General features: G+C 43.9%; 1 protein-coding gene across 4 annotated transcripts in view; it reads right to left on the bottom strand.

Moving 5' to 3' along the window:
- The window catches only part of DLGAP2 (DLG associated protein 2), a 400,720-nt gene that overhangs the window by 362,730 nt on the left and 21,388 nt on the right, over positions 1-16,602 (bottom strand). The window contains exon 2 of one of the 4 annotated variants that reach the window (XM_081189018.1): positions 3,482-3,591. The exons of the other annotated variants lie outside the window; for them this stretch is intronic. Coding sequence (XP_081045144.1) covers positions 3,482-3,496 — 15 coding nt within the window. The 5' untranslated portion in view covers positions 3,497-3,591. The remainder of the gene's footprint in view (positions 1-3,481; positions 3,592-16,602) is intronic. 4 annotated transcript variants of the gene reach the window in all.

The raw sequence follows: 16,602 nt of genomic DNA on the forward strand, positions 1-16,602 counted from the left end.
ACCGTAACAAGAATCAAAATCCTGCTAATCAATTACCCCTCATAATATGCTGTCTCCAAGAGTTTTTGTTATTTTTTTTACAAATCTGATTTTTGTTTTGGAAGAAGTTTTGTGTAGATAAAACACAAGCATAGAAGAAAGCAGCTTTGAAAACATTCTTAAGCTAAAAGCCTAAAACAAAGCAAACCCTGCAATCGGGCTAGGCTGCTCATTTGCTCACGTGAATGAATGATGTTGCGGCTTATAAACACACACATGCTTTGCAAAAAGGAATTTATTAACAATATCATGATCACTTTTGTTAAGCACACACTAGGGGGTGCTGCTGTAGTATTATTTATATGGTTTTTTTAAAACGTGAGCTTCAGAGCACTTGTTTCTGAGTTTTTGCCATGCATTAAAGTCTTCAACAGCACCAAAAATGTTAAGGGTGAGGGAATTACGATAAAAGCATGAGATAGATTAATTACTTAAGTCATTACTACATCAGAAACAATCAGCCCAACTAAATTAAAGTAACGCACCATCAGCCAGCTAATTTGAGAACAATCTTCTCCCCATAAATGTTGAACTGTGTTGGGAAGAGAGATAGGGCAGTCAGGATAAATGTTGTTTTGGGACGTCCTGGGACCTGGCAGTCTGCTTAGCAGGGGTGCCATGTGACAGCTCAGTTGGTTGGAGCATGGTGTTGATAACACCAAGGTTGCAGGTTTGATCCCCATATGGGACAGCTGCATATTCCTGCATTGCAGGGGGTAGGACTAGAATAGATGACCCCCCTCAGGGTCCCTTCCAACTCTACAATTCTATGGTTCTATGGTGCAACTCAAAGTTTGGACCAGTGGAGATGCAGACTGGTATTTTATGGTAGCCTTTCCCAACCTGATAAGGGACGCGGGTGGCGTCCTAGAGCCTAGAACTTGCTGATCTGAAGGTCGGTGGTTCGAATCCCCACAACGGGGTGAGCTCCCGTTGATCAGTCCCTGCTCCTGCCAACCTAGCAGTTCAAAAGCACGTCAAAGTGTATGTAGATAAATAGGTACTGCTCTGGCGAGAAGGTAAACAGTGTTTCCGTGCACTGCTCTGGTTCGCCAGAAGTGGCTTAGTCATGCTGGCCACATGACCCGGAAGCTGTACGCCAGCTCCCTCGGCCAATAAAACGAGATGAGCGCCACAACCCAGAGTCGGCCACGACTGGACCTAATGGTCAGGGGTCCCTTTACCTTTACTTCCCAACCTGATGTCCTCCAAATGTTGTAGATTATGGCTCCCATCAATGCTGGCCATAGGCTACGTTGGCTGGGGCGGTTGAAAATTGAAGCTCAACGATACTGGGATACCAGCTGCTCTCAAGTGTGTGGGGATAAGCTCCCTGCATTCTGGTGCACTTGTTTAGTTTATTCACTATTACATTTATATCCTCCAAGGAACTCAAAGTTGCATACGTGGTTCTACCCTGCCCACCCCATTTTATCCTCACAACAATAACCCTGTGAGATAGCTTGGACTGAGGAGTGGTGCTGGCCCAAGGCCACCTAGTGAGCTTCATGGCTGACGAAGTATTTGAACCTTGGTCTCCAAGGTCTAGTCCAACATAGACCCATTGCACTTGGAACACATCTCTCTGTATCATTAGATAACTTTCCCCTGGACTACGTCAGCTGAAGTTCAGGACCTGAATAATGACTTCTACATCCTCCACAGCTGGGACCAAGCCAGGCATGACATGGAGATCAGGTACTAGGAACACCCCAAATTGTTGGTTTGATAACTAGAAACTACATTGGGTTGTTCTGAAGATCGGAGAAGGGAGGAAAGAGGGCGCATAACCCTTTCCTCTTATGGCTTTTCACTGATATAAACTCCCTGTCTTTATAAGGTATTATTAGCCCAGGGGAGGAGGAATCAGATAAGTCTTATTTGACCTTTACTGGCTGACCTTTTCAGGCTGACTTTGTTACCCTGCATGAGCTCCTTAAGATGCTTCTCCCCACTCCCACCCCTTGCTTTGCTTTAAAAGCCATGATTCTTGGCTTGCTGGTGGATTTAGTTCTGGGGAGTCATGGCAGAGCAGTGGCTAGACAGTACTGGAAATTGAATACAGGTTCAAATTCCCACTTGGCTTTGAAGCTCACTGGTTAACCTTAGTCAAATCTTGACCCAGCCTGCCTCACACTGCTGTATGTACTGCTGCAGTGCCACTTGGGAGATCGTTGGGTGAGGTGGGAGGGCTGTAATAATATGTCCCAGATTAAGTATAAATGCTTTTTTTATATATCGTTTGTTTATCTTTTTTTGCTATTTTTCACGAAAATTGGGGGGGAAACGAGTATACCAACATGGGTTGCATACATCCGAATTTTCCCGGACATTTCCTGATTTCTTCCTGGACACTGCTTCCGACCGCAGTATTCCATGTATATCCAGGGAATTCCAAAAATATGGCAACCCTAACTAAAGGTGCTTGAGTTGCCAGGAGATACTGGATGGCCTCGGTCCAGTATACCTGAAGGAGCGTCTCCACCCCCATCATTCTGCCCAGACACTGAGGTCCAGTGCCAAGGGCCTTCTGGCAGTTCCCTCGCTGTGAGAAGCCAAGTTACAGGGAACCAGGCAGAGGGCCTTCTTGGTAGTGGAACCTGCCCTGTGGAACGCTCTCCCACCAAATGTCAAAGAGAAAAACAACTACCAGACTTTTAGAAGACATCTGAAGGCAGCCCTGTTTAGGGAAGCTTTTAATGTTTAATAGGTTATTGTATTTTAGTGTTCGGTTGGAAGCTGCCCAGAGTGTCTGGGGAAACCCAGCCAGATGGGTTTGAAACACGACTATATAATATATTATTATTATTATTATTATTATTATTATTATTATTATTATTATTATTATTATTATTATTATTATTATTCCTCTCACCCACTGCAGCTCCCATATGGCACTTCTCCCTCTCCTTTCTCACCATCCCACCAGTGCAGCAGTAGGAACGTATAGCCCCTCCAAATGTTGCTGGACCAGAACTCCCATCATCCCATGCTAGCTGGGGCAGATGAGAGTCCAGCATCATAAGGAAGTGCCCAAGGTTGCCCAACCCTGCTCTAATGAACAGGGGACAGGTCTCGCTTACTGTTCTATAGGTGTTGAGCTGCGTTGAGCACATTTGCCCAGCAGCAGCAGTTGTGCTACATGAGCAATCTTGAGAACAACTGCACATGCTATTTGCACATGGACTTCCCACCCCACATTCACTGGAGACATGCTAGCATAGTTCTGAACCAGTAGTCTCACCAGTATACACATTCGATTTTAACTACCTTTTCACCAGCCTCAGCCCATCCATTTTTAGGCTACTCGACATAAACCAAGAGCAACCGAGTTGAACCAGTGCAAGTGACCATTCCCCAAGTACTTGTTACGGCATATTTTCTGGGCAACTGCACGACTTCAGTGCAAAAAGAAGCATTTGTCCCGGGAGGTTAACAGTACCTGAGTTGTCCCCATAATGACTGAGCCTTGTGTGCGTTGCAGGCATTCACAAGAAGATGCAGTGGGTGAACTTGTGGCAGTTACATTCGCACGTCAGAGGATGAGAAACCCTAAGATGAGGAATGAATAGAAATGGGGGAAAACGATTTCATAGCAAAAGGCAAGACGCCCCAGCCACCCACCCATACCCCTATGCAAAAAAAGGAGAAAGAGAGAGAAAAGCGTAAGTGCATGTGGTGTTCACATAAAACAAGAGAGTAAAAAAAATGAAGATCCCACATAGCACTTATCTCAGCTGAATGCAGCAATGGAGCATGAAAGAAGCAAGCAGAGCCAAAAGTCAAACAAATGTCCTGTACAGGATTTATAGGATTTGACTCTGAATGTATGGAAACATTATTTATTGTTTAAGGCCGCTTTTATGCAAAAGAAACGGAAAGCATGCTTGGTTGTTGTTGTTGTTTTCCCCATTCGGTAGAAGGGGGGGTTCCAAATTTTGCTTGGACTGGATAGTATCAGATCAAGAATATTTTCAGATGCTATGGAATGATCTCAGGCAGAGGGGAGGAGATTTGTGTTGGGAGGCAACACTCCAAACCTACTCATATTCATTGGCGAGCCCGAAGGCAGCCTGAAAAAGCACAGTTTCAGATCTCATGGGAGACCACTCCCACCCCCAACCTAAATACAGTTTTACATATGTTCAAATGAACATAAACAGGTGAGAGTGAGGCCTTCTGCCACATGCTTGCAGATCATCTCCAAGCCCTTGGGACTCTCCTTGGACCACCTGTGTCCTCCCTCAAATACTTTTGCATGGCTTGAACAATGTCAATGCTTTTTTGCTCCATCTTGTGGGTGGAGAGCAGGGCTCTGACTTTTATGTGGCTGGAACGGGGGAACAAGCCACCGTTCAAAGGGAAGCACAGTTCAATGTCAATGGCTCCACCCACTTTTTAGCCCCTGGCCCCACCCACCACTTGCATGCAGGCTCCAGAAAGTTGCCTGCAAGGGAATGCAGTCCTCTGCCAAGAAAAGGTCCCCCATCCATTAAGAACCAAATGAAACGCAACCGTGTTATCTATATATTTATTTAGATGTCCCGGAAGCACCAAAATAAACTCTGGTGTGCAAATAAGTACCAGGCGTGTTCTGAGGGGCCAGGTTCCAAAAACTCTCCTGCCCACTATTCAGCAGCTGCCCTTTCAGCTATAGCCACCTTGTGCCGTTGCTGCCAATGCATCAGGTAAGTCAAAGGAGGGAGGGGAAAGGGGATCAGCAGAGAGGCAATGCTAGCATTAATGAAGCATCAACATCCCCTTCTGCCCCAAAGCAATATCCTTGCAGCTCCACATAGTTGCTCCTTGTCAGTCAGTTTCAAGAGCTCAAGCTGTCTTTTCCCCATCTCTCTCACCCAATCCAGTTTACAGCTTTTTCCACGCTGTTTAGCTCCCACCTTGGCAGGAAGGTATATACCATAACCTGCCTACCAGGTTGTGGGAACGTCAACAAAGGATCGGTACCCATTAAGCAAATAACCTTGCCTTTACCAAGCCTTTAAACATATGGAGAGATGGATTTGTCCTTTTGCTTCGCTCAACAGAACAGCGCTGCTATGGCTCCACATAGGCTAATGAGATTGACACAGAAGCCTATTAAACTGGGGAAAAGCAATATTTTAAAGGCACATTGCATATACATGAGACTGAAGCATGGGCTGTTGCTGTTTGTATGAAAGCACAGCTTTTGCAGTAAGTGTGCTGTGAATGATGGGAGGCTGAGAAGGCAGCGCTTCAGCTGGGTCCTACGCATAACTCTTGGGCTGTATCTGATTGAAGACTCATTGGAACGTTATTTTCCTTATTTCTTTTGCTGTGATAACAACAATAGCAATCTGCATGCAAAAAATCAGGTTTCCCCATACAGATCACCTATTTGCAGGTACTCAGAATATTGTTACACAGTGAAGAAAATGTCCTGTCTGGTAAAGGATGAAATGCTTGACTGCAGGAAAAAACACAGAGAGAGAGAGAGAGAGAGAGACAGAAGCAAACTGGTACTGAATTTCTAAACCATTTTTTGCAATATAAAGATAGGTGGTTTTTTTTGTTTGTTTTAACTCTTTTGACACCACTCCTCCTGCCCTCTGGCAATTTTAAGGTGTTAGTTTTGAAAATAAATAATTATAAATGCCATTATGGATATCTATGGTAAGGAAAATGTCTATTTTATAGCTTTGATATTTGTATACCTATGCATGTTAGCATTTTAAGGAAACATGTTTAGTCAAACATCTTATAATTGTGTGTGTGGGTGGGGGTGTTAATCTATTTTTATTCTGCAAAATAAATAATACCTTAGCAATTCAGTATCAGTTTGCTTCTCTTTAGGTGCATGTTTTCTGTAGTGTGTGTGTGTGTGTGTGTGTGTGTGTGTGTGTGTGTGTGTTGCTTTTCTAGCACCGTCTTGAAGCGTCCCTTACTTCTCACTATTTTCTGGTAGTGCCTCTCCTTTCCCCCTGGATCAGGATGAATAGCTTTGGACTGGAACTCACAAGTCTCCTCCATGCATTAATTGTTTAATCACTCCATGCAGGTGATTAAAGAGGCTGGGCTCCCTGAACCTGGCCTTATGCTCATCTTTCCAGCTCTGCCCCACCAACCTCCACACATTGAGCAAATGTCTGAAGTGGGAGCTGACTGTACCCAATAATGAGCCAGATGGTTTTCCAAAGGCAAGTGTTAACTGACATACATGTTCAATTATTATCCCCTAGAGTAGCTCAATTATTTCAGCCTCATCTACTTAGTAATGTAACAAGGATGCTGGAAATGTAGAATCTTAACTTTAAAATCGCCCTTTGTCTAACTAAATTAGATAAAAGTTAGATTCGAGGTAAGATTAGATTTCGCCTTAAAGTTTGATATTATAATTAAAATGATATACTTGGCTGGATAGTTTTTGTTTGTTTAGATTTTTTTTGGGGGGGGGAGGGACTTCGTGTGCTATTCAAAGATTCCTGACTCCTGTTTTTATTCCATAAAATACTAGTCAGGAATATTTTGTGCAGCACACAGAGTGAGCTTTTTGGATTTCCAAAGCATCTGAAAATCAATTCCTAATGATTCAGCAAACCTAACTCCAAAGGAAACAAACGAGTTAAGCAAAAACAGCACGATAACTTAAAGGACTTCCAGTGGCTTATATTTCTTGTGAAGCTGCAACTTAGAGGATTAAAGCAGAGAAATACAAGTGCAGAGGGTTTTTATTTCATTTTTAACTGAAGTAATCACTAGTAGCATTATTTTAGTTTAAATGCTTCTCACCCAACTTTATGAACTACACTGCAGGGCTAGAACTATAAATATTTATGAATTAACCAGCTCAGCCAAAGCACATATTGAATGACTCATAAAGACCATGTCCTGGTAACGCAGCTTTGCCAAACAATCTGACATGAAGACAGAGTGTGGCTACACACACACACACACGGAGAGAGAGAGAGATAAAAGAAAGCAAGAAAATACTCAGAGGAATATTAAATGCTTAAGTGACTGTGTGGTAGCATATAATGCGTTACTCATTCTGAGCGGTCTTGAAAATAAGAACAGGATTTCTTGTAGAGCCTGTGTGATTTAGTGGATGGAGTGCTGGGTTTAGTCTGGGCTCCAGTTCCTGCTCAGGCATGACGCCTGCCAGGTTGCCTTAAGCAATTTATTATCTTTCAGCCTAATTCACTTCACAGGTCTATCATGAGGACGAAGCTGAATAGCTCCAACCACTCACACCCCCCAAATCTGTGCACAGCCTGAGCTTGTTGAAGTAAGTGATATGAATGGAATAAACTTCTCTGTTTCAATGTTGTGGCTTTTCTCTATGATCTAAAAGTGTTTCCCTCATAGATTCAGTAATTTGGAAGCATACAGCTTGATTACTGTCTCCCAGCACTTCTGTACCCCTTGCTTGATTCTAGGGTAGCCACTTAGGATGCACACCAACAAGGGCATACCTACGGGTTGTCAAGGTTACCCACCACCAAGAGCACAGCACAGAAAGGGACCAGAGTGGCTAGGAGCCCGTCTGCACACTCTCCTTATCAGGGGTGCAAGGGAGGGGAGGGCACAGATACAGTTCCCTGCCAATGATGCAAAGAAGCCTAGGTATCAAAACAAGGGAAATGCATTTGTGAATGACCACCCTACTGCCCCCAAGGATTTCCTCCCGCATGGATGCAAGAGCAAGGTCCCAGTCAACAGGGCATGTTGGCAGAAGATGTCTGGGAGGCAACCCTGCAGCTGGATAAGACACATCATTTCTCCTCCCTGCAGTACAGCATGCTAAGACAGATGAGGAACAGCTGGGGAGAAACATGGCTGTCCTTATAACTGAGGAGGAGGGGAATGGTAAAGAGGGCCTGACTGGAGTCCCAGCCAAGTCCAGGCCTAACAGGAAGAAGGTGCTAGGGGGTGGGGGAGTCCAAGGGGCTGGCCAGCCACAGGGCAAGGCCTCAGATCACACCAAATTGATGCTCCAACGAGGAAGTGCCAGATTGTATTCAGTGGGGAAACAGAACACAATGTCATACTCCGTGCCTGATAAACAACTGAATTGAACAATCCAGTGGCTGCTGTTATTTATAAAAATAAAGCACCTTAGAGACCAACTAAGTGTGTTATTGGTATGAGCTTTCGTGTGCATGCACACTTCTTCAGATACTGTTATTTATGTGATTTATGTGAGGGAAGAGAAGGAATCAGGGGCATTGCACAAGCTAATTTATGTGTACAGATGCAATAATTTAAAAAGAAACACATTAAATCTCAACATAGTAAGGAAGACTGTGAAGAGGTGGCCTGTATGCTTGCTGAGTATGCTGTGCAGGAGCTGCTGCTCCTGGTGTGCAGGTTCTACTAACAGCTGATAGGCAATTTCAAGGCACCTGCTCTGATTTTCTAATCTTTAAGCAATGTTTAGACTGGACAGCCATTCAATCAGATGGCTGTCCTCTGTAAAACAGGGCACATAGCCATCCTAGCAATTGCCGCAATTTTGTAAACATCCAATGCAAATTCAATATTGGGTGTGCATGAGCTAAACGAGCTACAGAATGCACAACCAACAAGTCAGCATTCCCTAAAGGTTCAGGATAAAAGCACCTTCCTCGCTTGCTGCCTTCCTTCCTTCCTTCTTTACACCAAGTCGAATCATGGGTTTATTTAGGGGAATAGCCGAGTTCATTCTCCAGCATTTCCAAGTAGGGCTAAATAAGATTCCCTGTCTGAATCCCTGGAGAGCCACAATGACAATGAATCCCATTGGCAGCCAGAAATGACAATGCAAAGATGGACCAATGGTCTAATTCTATAAAAGGCAGTTTCCTGTGTTCCAGTGGACTCTACTAGGAGCAGAAGGAGCTCTCCAAGGTCTGAAGCAGAGCAACCCAATCTCATCGTTCAGTGAGGATGCTGGAGTTACACCAAAGTATGTAAATCATGGGCAAACCACAGTTCATATATGAAAGGATGCTTAGGCCTAACTTTCTCTCCCTCTCTCAACTCCCCAGTCCTATGGGCATATGTCTTAGTAGGACACTAGGCCCTGTGTAATGGCAAAGTTGGTCTTTTTTGTCCCTGCACTGTTATCAGCTGTTATGGCTGATGGTGGAACCATAAGCATGGAGGAGGGCATGCCAACCAATCGCCTTTAGTGCAACTCTTGTGTTCCTTTCAGGTACAAACTTAACACTCAAGCTTTATGTCAATGAAGTTGCATCAATAAAGGTCTTTGTAGATACCCAGAATGAGCAGGGACTCAGTTTTAGTGCCCAGAGACAGTGTAGTCTGGAACAGAGTCTCACCAGAAAACAGAGTTGCATGCAAGTCCCTAAAACATCCCAAGATTCTACAGCCAGTGTTAGCGCCTGGTGTCAATGAGAGTAGCCATTTGAGAACACCAACCTGAGCTAACTACAGAAAAACATGGCACATTGCTGTGGCCATTGTGTGAGCATTAGCTGAAATGCAGAGGGCAGAGAAATTAAATTGGTTAATAAATAAATATAGCTCAAAGCAAAAACCACCTTACAAGTCCAGTCCAGCAACTTCCTGGAGCAACATAAGAATGGCAGGAAAGACTGCTCTTCTTTCCCAACTAGAAGCACAATTGCTTTTCGTGCAACAAAATATTGTGTGTGGCTAATTACTTATCAGAAACCTGCCAGGGTTTTTGTTTATGTTTTCAAATGCACAAACATGTGCATAAATTTTAGATCTCTCAGGATTCCTCCTTAAATGTGGAGTGTGGGTTCTTCTTTAACACAAACGTGCCATGTTCCATAATATATATCAAAGTGTAATTACACCCGTAAATCTAAACGGGACACAGAAAGGGCAGATGACCCTGGGGTTTATTTCATAAAGAGACAAAATAAAGTTTTATTCCAGAATACACTGGGGAGCTAGGAGTGCAATGTGCGCTACAAATTGTGGAATCGATTTCTAGTAGGCTCCTGAGAAAAGAGATAAACCTCTGGGCCTCATGATGAAGCACTGAGAAAGAACAGAAGCTGATACAGGATGTATACTGAACAGGAACATAGGAACACAAATCTGTGGACAAAAAGAATGAGTCCTAACGTTCCAGCTCAAGATAGAATGTGTTCCGAGGAGGAGAGGTTGTAAAATAATGATAATGGTTTTGAAAATATAATTAGGAAACAACTATTGTCATGGACTGGTTAGATGCAGAGGAATGGTGGCAGGAACCAGCTAGGGATCCCCCAAGGGAAGAAGGCTGAGAGTCAGGGGGTTGGTGGGACGACGATGAGCAGTCAGAGGGAGAAGACTGGGAAGAGGAGATGTCAGAAGCTGAAGAGGTAACAGGGCTTAGTGAGCGGGGGCAGCCTGTGGCAGAGAGCAGACCAGAATCAGAGCTAGAAGGTGAAGCAAGAGACTGGGATGAAGGAGGCCAAGAGTCAGAGATGAGTCAAGTTGGTGAAGAGGCCCAGATGACAAGCTCCCCTCCCCCCCGGGTCCAGAACCAGGAGAGGCATGAAGCGGGAAGAGCAAAGAGAAGCATGCAGGCACGATCTCAGATTGCTTGGGTTAAAACCCTGGGGAGGAAGGGGCTTAGGCATGGGGAGGAGAGGAGCTTCAGACCTACACAACCACTTCATAAGGGCATGACCTACCAAAGAAGAGCTGCTGTGCTCATTAGGTCCGGCACTCCTGTGCAGATCCTGTTTTTTTTTTCTAATAAAGAGTTAGCTCCACTTGCCTCATGTGATTTATTCCCCCACCCTAGTGGACCTTTGGTATCTGGAGATAACCCAGGTGGCTAACATGATAGCTCCCAAGCAACTCATTCACTTTCTTGGCATAATGGGGAATTAAAAGCAACTTAGGAGGAACAGCAGCTTGAATGCAAATGAAAAAAGAATGAGTACAACCTCTCACAGGACTAGAGATGGGAAGGCCTGGGGGAAAACCAGAAAAATGGGAGGGACAGGTTTTTCCCCGGCCCGCCCCCCCCCCCCCCGTTTTTTTCCAAAGCTTTTTTTTTCTGGGGGGAAATGAAAAAAAACAGTTTGATATAGTTTAAATATTCCACACACTTTCCCCCACCCCCAATTTTTCCATAAAAAATGGCTTGGGGAAAAATCTGTTTTTTCCCAATTTTTCCAGGCCTTCCCATCTCTACACAGGACAGAGCTCATTTCAGGTGCTATGCTATGAAAGTGGTTGTGGTGAAGGGTGAATACTTCTTACTGCCATTGCTTCTGCATCCAGCAGAGTTATTCTAAACTGGTGAAGAATTGGCAGCTTCTCTTGTGCAGTAGAATGGAATGAACAGGGGTAGATGCTTCAGAGGCTTGGGCTATACTGAACCTTTCAAAATGCTGACATTTCGAACAATTTAAACATACTAGGGAACATGATTGAATATTGAAGGATGTGTCATCACAAACCGTCCTCTGCTTAAGTCCACAAAGGCCTGAACTCAAGCCAGGATTTGTTCCCAGGCAGAACTTGTTTTCAGTGCTAGAGACCAAGAGTGAAATTACTGTGGGAGCTTAATGAAAAAAAATAGTTCATTTTCAGTTACCAACCTGCTTATATTGCATGGAGATATTGGAGGTTTATGGAAGCTTGAAAACCACCCAGGAGAATTCCTTGCACAGACTTGATGGATTTTTTTTTGGGGGGGGGGGACACCTAGATGGTGCATATGGGACATTTTCCAAATTTGACCATAGAATGGAGAACAGATATTCTTAAGAGAACTGTGGTGGTTGGAGCTTGTAGCCCAAATCATCTGGCAGGCACCAGGTTGACAAAGCCTGCTGTAGAGCCTTAACACTGCTCTGCAAGACACATCAACCTGTTCCCCAGTAATAACCAATATGTTCCATCCAGTCCCCCAAGTAATGTATCACATAGAATTCTCAGTGCTGTTTATTGGCTAAAACAAACAAACAAACAAATGAAAACCATTCCAAGTTATACCTGCAGAACTATGTACCACTTCCTCTACATACCTACTACCAGCCAACCAAATTACAATATTGGCATATATGTTAGACTCATTGGATGCCTTCCTTACAACGGTATACATGATTTTACGTAATAGAGTGGATAAAAATGAGATATTGCAAGCAATCTATTATTTGCAACACCGTCATTTATCCATTTTGCTTGTATGCATTCATGCCATTTAAGTGAATGATGTTCTCCTGCTATCTATCTACTTCTAAACATATATTCTAAATATCTATTCTAAAAATATTATTTATGGTTACACACAAGAAGAGGGGCACAAGAAGAGGGGTGCTGTCACTCACTGTAGGCAATCCTGAGCAATTTGAAGCAATGGCCCAAATCAGTACAAGGTAACTTACTTATGTTCCTGCGTTGGGTATGAGATAATACAAGGTAGGATCAGGGAAGTTGAAGCAGGAAAGTTAGGCACCTCTTCTGAAGCCGTTTTTCTCAACAAACAATACCTAAAGTGTTGGATCTATTTCATGTGCATTTTCTGTTTTTATTTACATTCCCACTATTTATATTTTAACCTGCCAATCTGTAGTAACCTGTTGCTTCCATGGAACATATTTTGGACACCTATTCTTTTTATTGCTTTGACTGTAATGTATGTTCCTTCTATTGTGTTTTTATTGAGTTGAACCTGTGAGCCACTTTTGGTTTGTCTCTGGTTAATAAGTAGCATGCAGTGTGCTGTATTGACTAGGATCTGGGAGACCAGAGTTCAAATCCCCAGTGAGCCATGTAGCTCAATGAGTTACCTTGGGCCAATTGCAGTGTCCCAGCCAGGCCTACTTCACAGGGTTGCTATGAAGATAAAACGAGGAGAGGAAGAAGTGTGCATGTGACCTTACGCTCCTTAGATGAAAGGTGGGGTAGAAATGTAAAAATAAAATTTAAAAGTAGATAAATAAAAGCACCCATTCTATGTTGGCTAGAGTGAACAGAACCCCTTATGAGTAGGCCCCTAGTCCTGCTTGCGGGCATAATATCCTGGGATGCTTACACGTTTAGACTTGGACTGAGGATACCCAAGTTCCAACCCCATTCAGGCACAAAGCTCAGTGGCCACCTTGGGACACTCACAGTCTCTCAGCCTAACCTTTTGTAAGAATAATATGTCAGGGAGCATTTTACACTGTTCTCTTGTTGCTTCCCTAACAGTTAATTTCTGCATTTCATTTCGGCTTTCACACAATGAGAAAGCCACTTCCAGAAACATAGCCTTCATTTCTGTGCTATTTTCAAACAGCTGCTTTTCTGGAAGCAAATGTCATGTAAAAGAGTGGGAAACCTATGCTATACTCTGCTATATTTCCAAAGTGACTTTTAAGTCATGTTAAAGCTGAAATATAATGCAGAAATTAATAGTTAAGGAAACAGAATAAACTGATATATGACTGCAGCCCATGCATGCTGAGCTCCTTATAGGAAGGAATATAAATGAAAAACATGGGCTACTTATAAACGCCATCTCCAACTCCTCGAAAGATTTCATCAATGGTGTATCCAAAAAACTGTACACATCACTTGGGAAGACAGGGGAACGAATGCCAGTGTACTGGAAGAAGCAAAGATCACCAGTGTCGAAGCAATGATTCTTCAACATCAACTTCATTGGACTGGTCATGTTGTACGGATGCCTGATTATCATCTGCCAAAGCAACTATTCCCAACTCAAGAATGGAAAGTAAAATACCACTGGACAACAAAAGAGGTTTAAAGACGTTCTCAAGGCAAATCTTTTTAAAAAATCTAACACAAGTACTGATAACTGGGAAACACTGGCCTGTGAGAGCTCCAATTGGAGAACAGCCAATACCAAAGGTGTCATGGACTTTGAAGAAGCACAAACTCAGGGCAAAATGGAGAAGCGAGCTAAGAGGAAGGCAAACCATCACCATGATCAACTCCCGCTTGGAAGCCTATGTCCCCACTGTGGAAGAACGTGTGGATCCAGAACTGGCCTTCTCAGTGACTTATGGACTCACTGTTAAGACCGTGTTCATGGAAGACCATCTTACTCGGCTACAAGTGATCGCCAAAGAAGAAGAAGAAGAAATGTAATCATATATCTATCTAATCCTTCTGACACATTGTTTGTGGGTCATGCATTGTCAGCTCCACAGTCAACAGATGTTCCTAGCTGAAGCAGAATAGTTCAAGTAGATCATTGGCACAAAATTCTAGGAATTCAGTCCAGTTTAGGTTGAGATCAACACTACCAGTTTTTGTAAAACTGAATTCTACAATACCTTTGGGGAGGGGTCCATAAGTATCTATAGGTGTTTGTGGTTATTGGTTTGTTTCTGGGTGTGTTGTTTTTACGTATTTTGTGTCCAGATGTCAAAGAGAAGAACAACTACCAGACTTTTCAAAGACATCTGAAGGCAGCCCTCTTTAGGGAAGTTTTTAATGTTTAACAGACTACTGTATTTTAATACTTTGTTGGAAGCCGCCCAGAGTGGCTGGGGAAACCCAGCCAGATGGATGGGGTATAAATAATAATAATAATAATAATAATAATAATAATAATAATAATAATAATAATTACTACTACTACTACTACTACTACTACTACTACTACTATTTTGCCCACTCCCCTGTGATCTTCACATGAAGGGTGGTGTCAGGGAACTGCCATCAGTGCCGGAGGGAGAGAGCAAGCTCCAGAGGGATCCCAGAGAGCGTCCCGGGATTGGGAGTGGCAGCCCATCTTCTGAGGAAGGGAATCAGCTTAGCTCCAGTGGAGAAGGGGGGCAGATGGGGGAATCAGAGAGGCGGTCACATGACTCCTTGCCGGGGACCAGTGGGGAGAGGAAGGGTCCTCCGCTGCCTACGCCCTCCTTGCGCAGAAGGCTTCCGCGCAGGGAGAGTAGGAGGAGACTGGGCGTCAAAGAACTTCTTTGCTGGAAGAAGTTTAAGAAACGCCCACTGACAGATTCTGCCAGCGATTGAGACAGCCACGGGTGAGTGTCTGTCCGGACAGGAAAGGTTCACTCAGGCAACCCAGCCAGGTGTTGGCACAGGCTTACGCACGAGTAACCCCTAGAACCATTACAGGTGGTATACAAATTTAATAAATAATAATAATAGAATCATTGAACCCAGCTTACCCCTCAGCCTCCACCGGCAATTCCACCAAGCAGTATTCACATATGGCAGATTGCAAATTCATTCTGTTGTGCTTCAAGGTCCAGCAAGGTGCATGCGACCTTTTATTACCTTCCCATGGTACCAAACAAAATGAGATAAGTTTCACTAGTTCTTTTGTATCCCACCCCCTGCTCTCTTCTCCTTTGACATTATAAAAGCCTGGAGCTATAGGTCATCCATCTTTATCTACTGAAGGGCTTCAGTGTGAAAATGAATGCAATTTACCTCGGCAGACAATGCCGGAGTTCCTATATATACTGCTGTCAAGTGTTGCTTAGCAATCTCTATGGGGGAATATTCTGCTAGCTAATTCTCATGCCATGCATCTGCCTCTGCTATCCAAAATGTAGCAACAGTATTTATGGGGGGGGTTGTGTGGGGGGATTTCTCTATGGCCAGATGCTGTTGCTGCAAGCATGCAAAGTAGGTCTCTGCGTGACTTTATTTATGACATTTATACTTAGACCATCAGAATGTTTGTCAATAATAGACCCTGGGTTTAACTGTCTCAGCAGTTGTGAACTGGCCAGGTGACTTTATGTAAGCTCCCATAGTTTCAAAGGTGCAGGGTGAGGTTGGTGACCACAGCAGTGTCACACCCTGGCAGGCAGGGGGAAATGACACTGGGTTCAGAGGAGTGTCCCAAGAAAGTCATAGAGTGGGCTTCTCTCTTTGTAAGCCACTTTGCTCTTTTGACAGGGAAATGGCATGTATGGTGTGCATGGACAGAAGAGGGAAAGGATCAGCAAAGCATATATTAGGGGTGAGCAGAAAGTAGACTGGGGTCTACTGAGAGTGGAAGCAACTAGCTGGGAGGAGTGGCACTGCATACCTAGGTGGAATGTAGAAACATATTTTTAAAAAACAAAACAAAAAAAACCTGTGAAACTGTTTTTTTAAAAAAAGTTTCAAAAAATATATTTAATTTGCCATAGCTCACCATCACCATCTAGTGTCCCTTTGGATAATGCACTTTAGGTAAAGGGACCCGTGACCATTAGGTCCAGTCACGGACGACTCTGGGGTTGTGGTGCTAATCTCATTTTATTGGCCGAGGGAGCCGGCGTACAGCTTCCAGGATATTTGGCCAGCATGACTAAGCCGCTTCTGGTGAACCAGAGCAGCACATGGAAACACCGTTTACCTTCCCGCCAGAGCGGTACCTATTTATCTACTTGCACTTTGACATGCTTTCAAACTGCTAGGTTGGCAGGAGCAGGGACCGAGCAACGGGAGCTCACCCCATCGCGGGGATTCAAACCGCTGACTTTCTGATCGGCAAGTCCTAGGCTCTGTGGTTTTAACCCACAGCACCACCCGTGCCCCATAATGCACTTTACAACATTCTTAAAACATTTAATTTGCAGCTGTACAGCTGAGTCCCTGTTCTCCCAGAAGCGGCATTGCCAGGAAGTAGAGGCAGAG

The sequence above is a fragment of the Podarcis bocagei genome (genome assembly GCF_964188305.1).
Source record: "Podarcis bocagei genome assembly, chromosome: 3".
In the NCBI taxonomy this organism is placed as follows: Eukaryota; Metazoa; Chordata; class Lepidosauria; order Squamata; family Lacertidae; genus Podarcis; species Podarcis bocagei.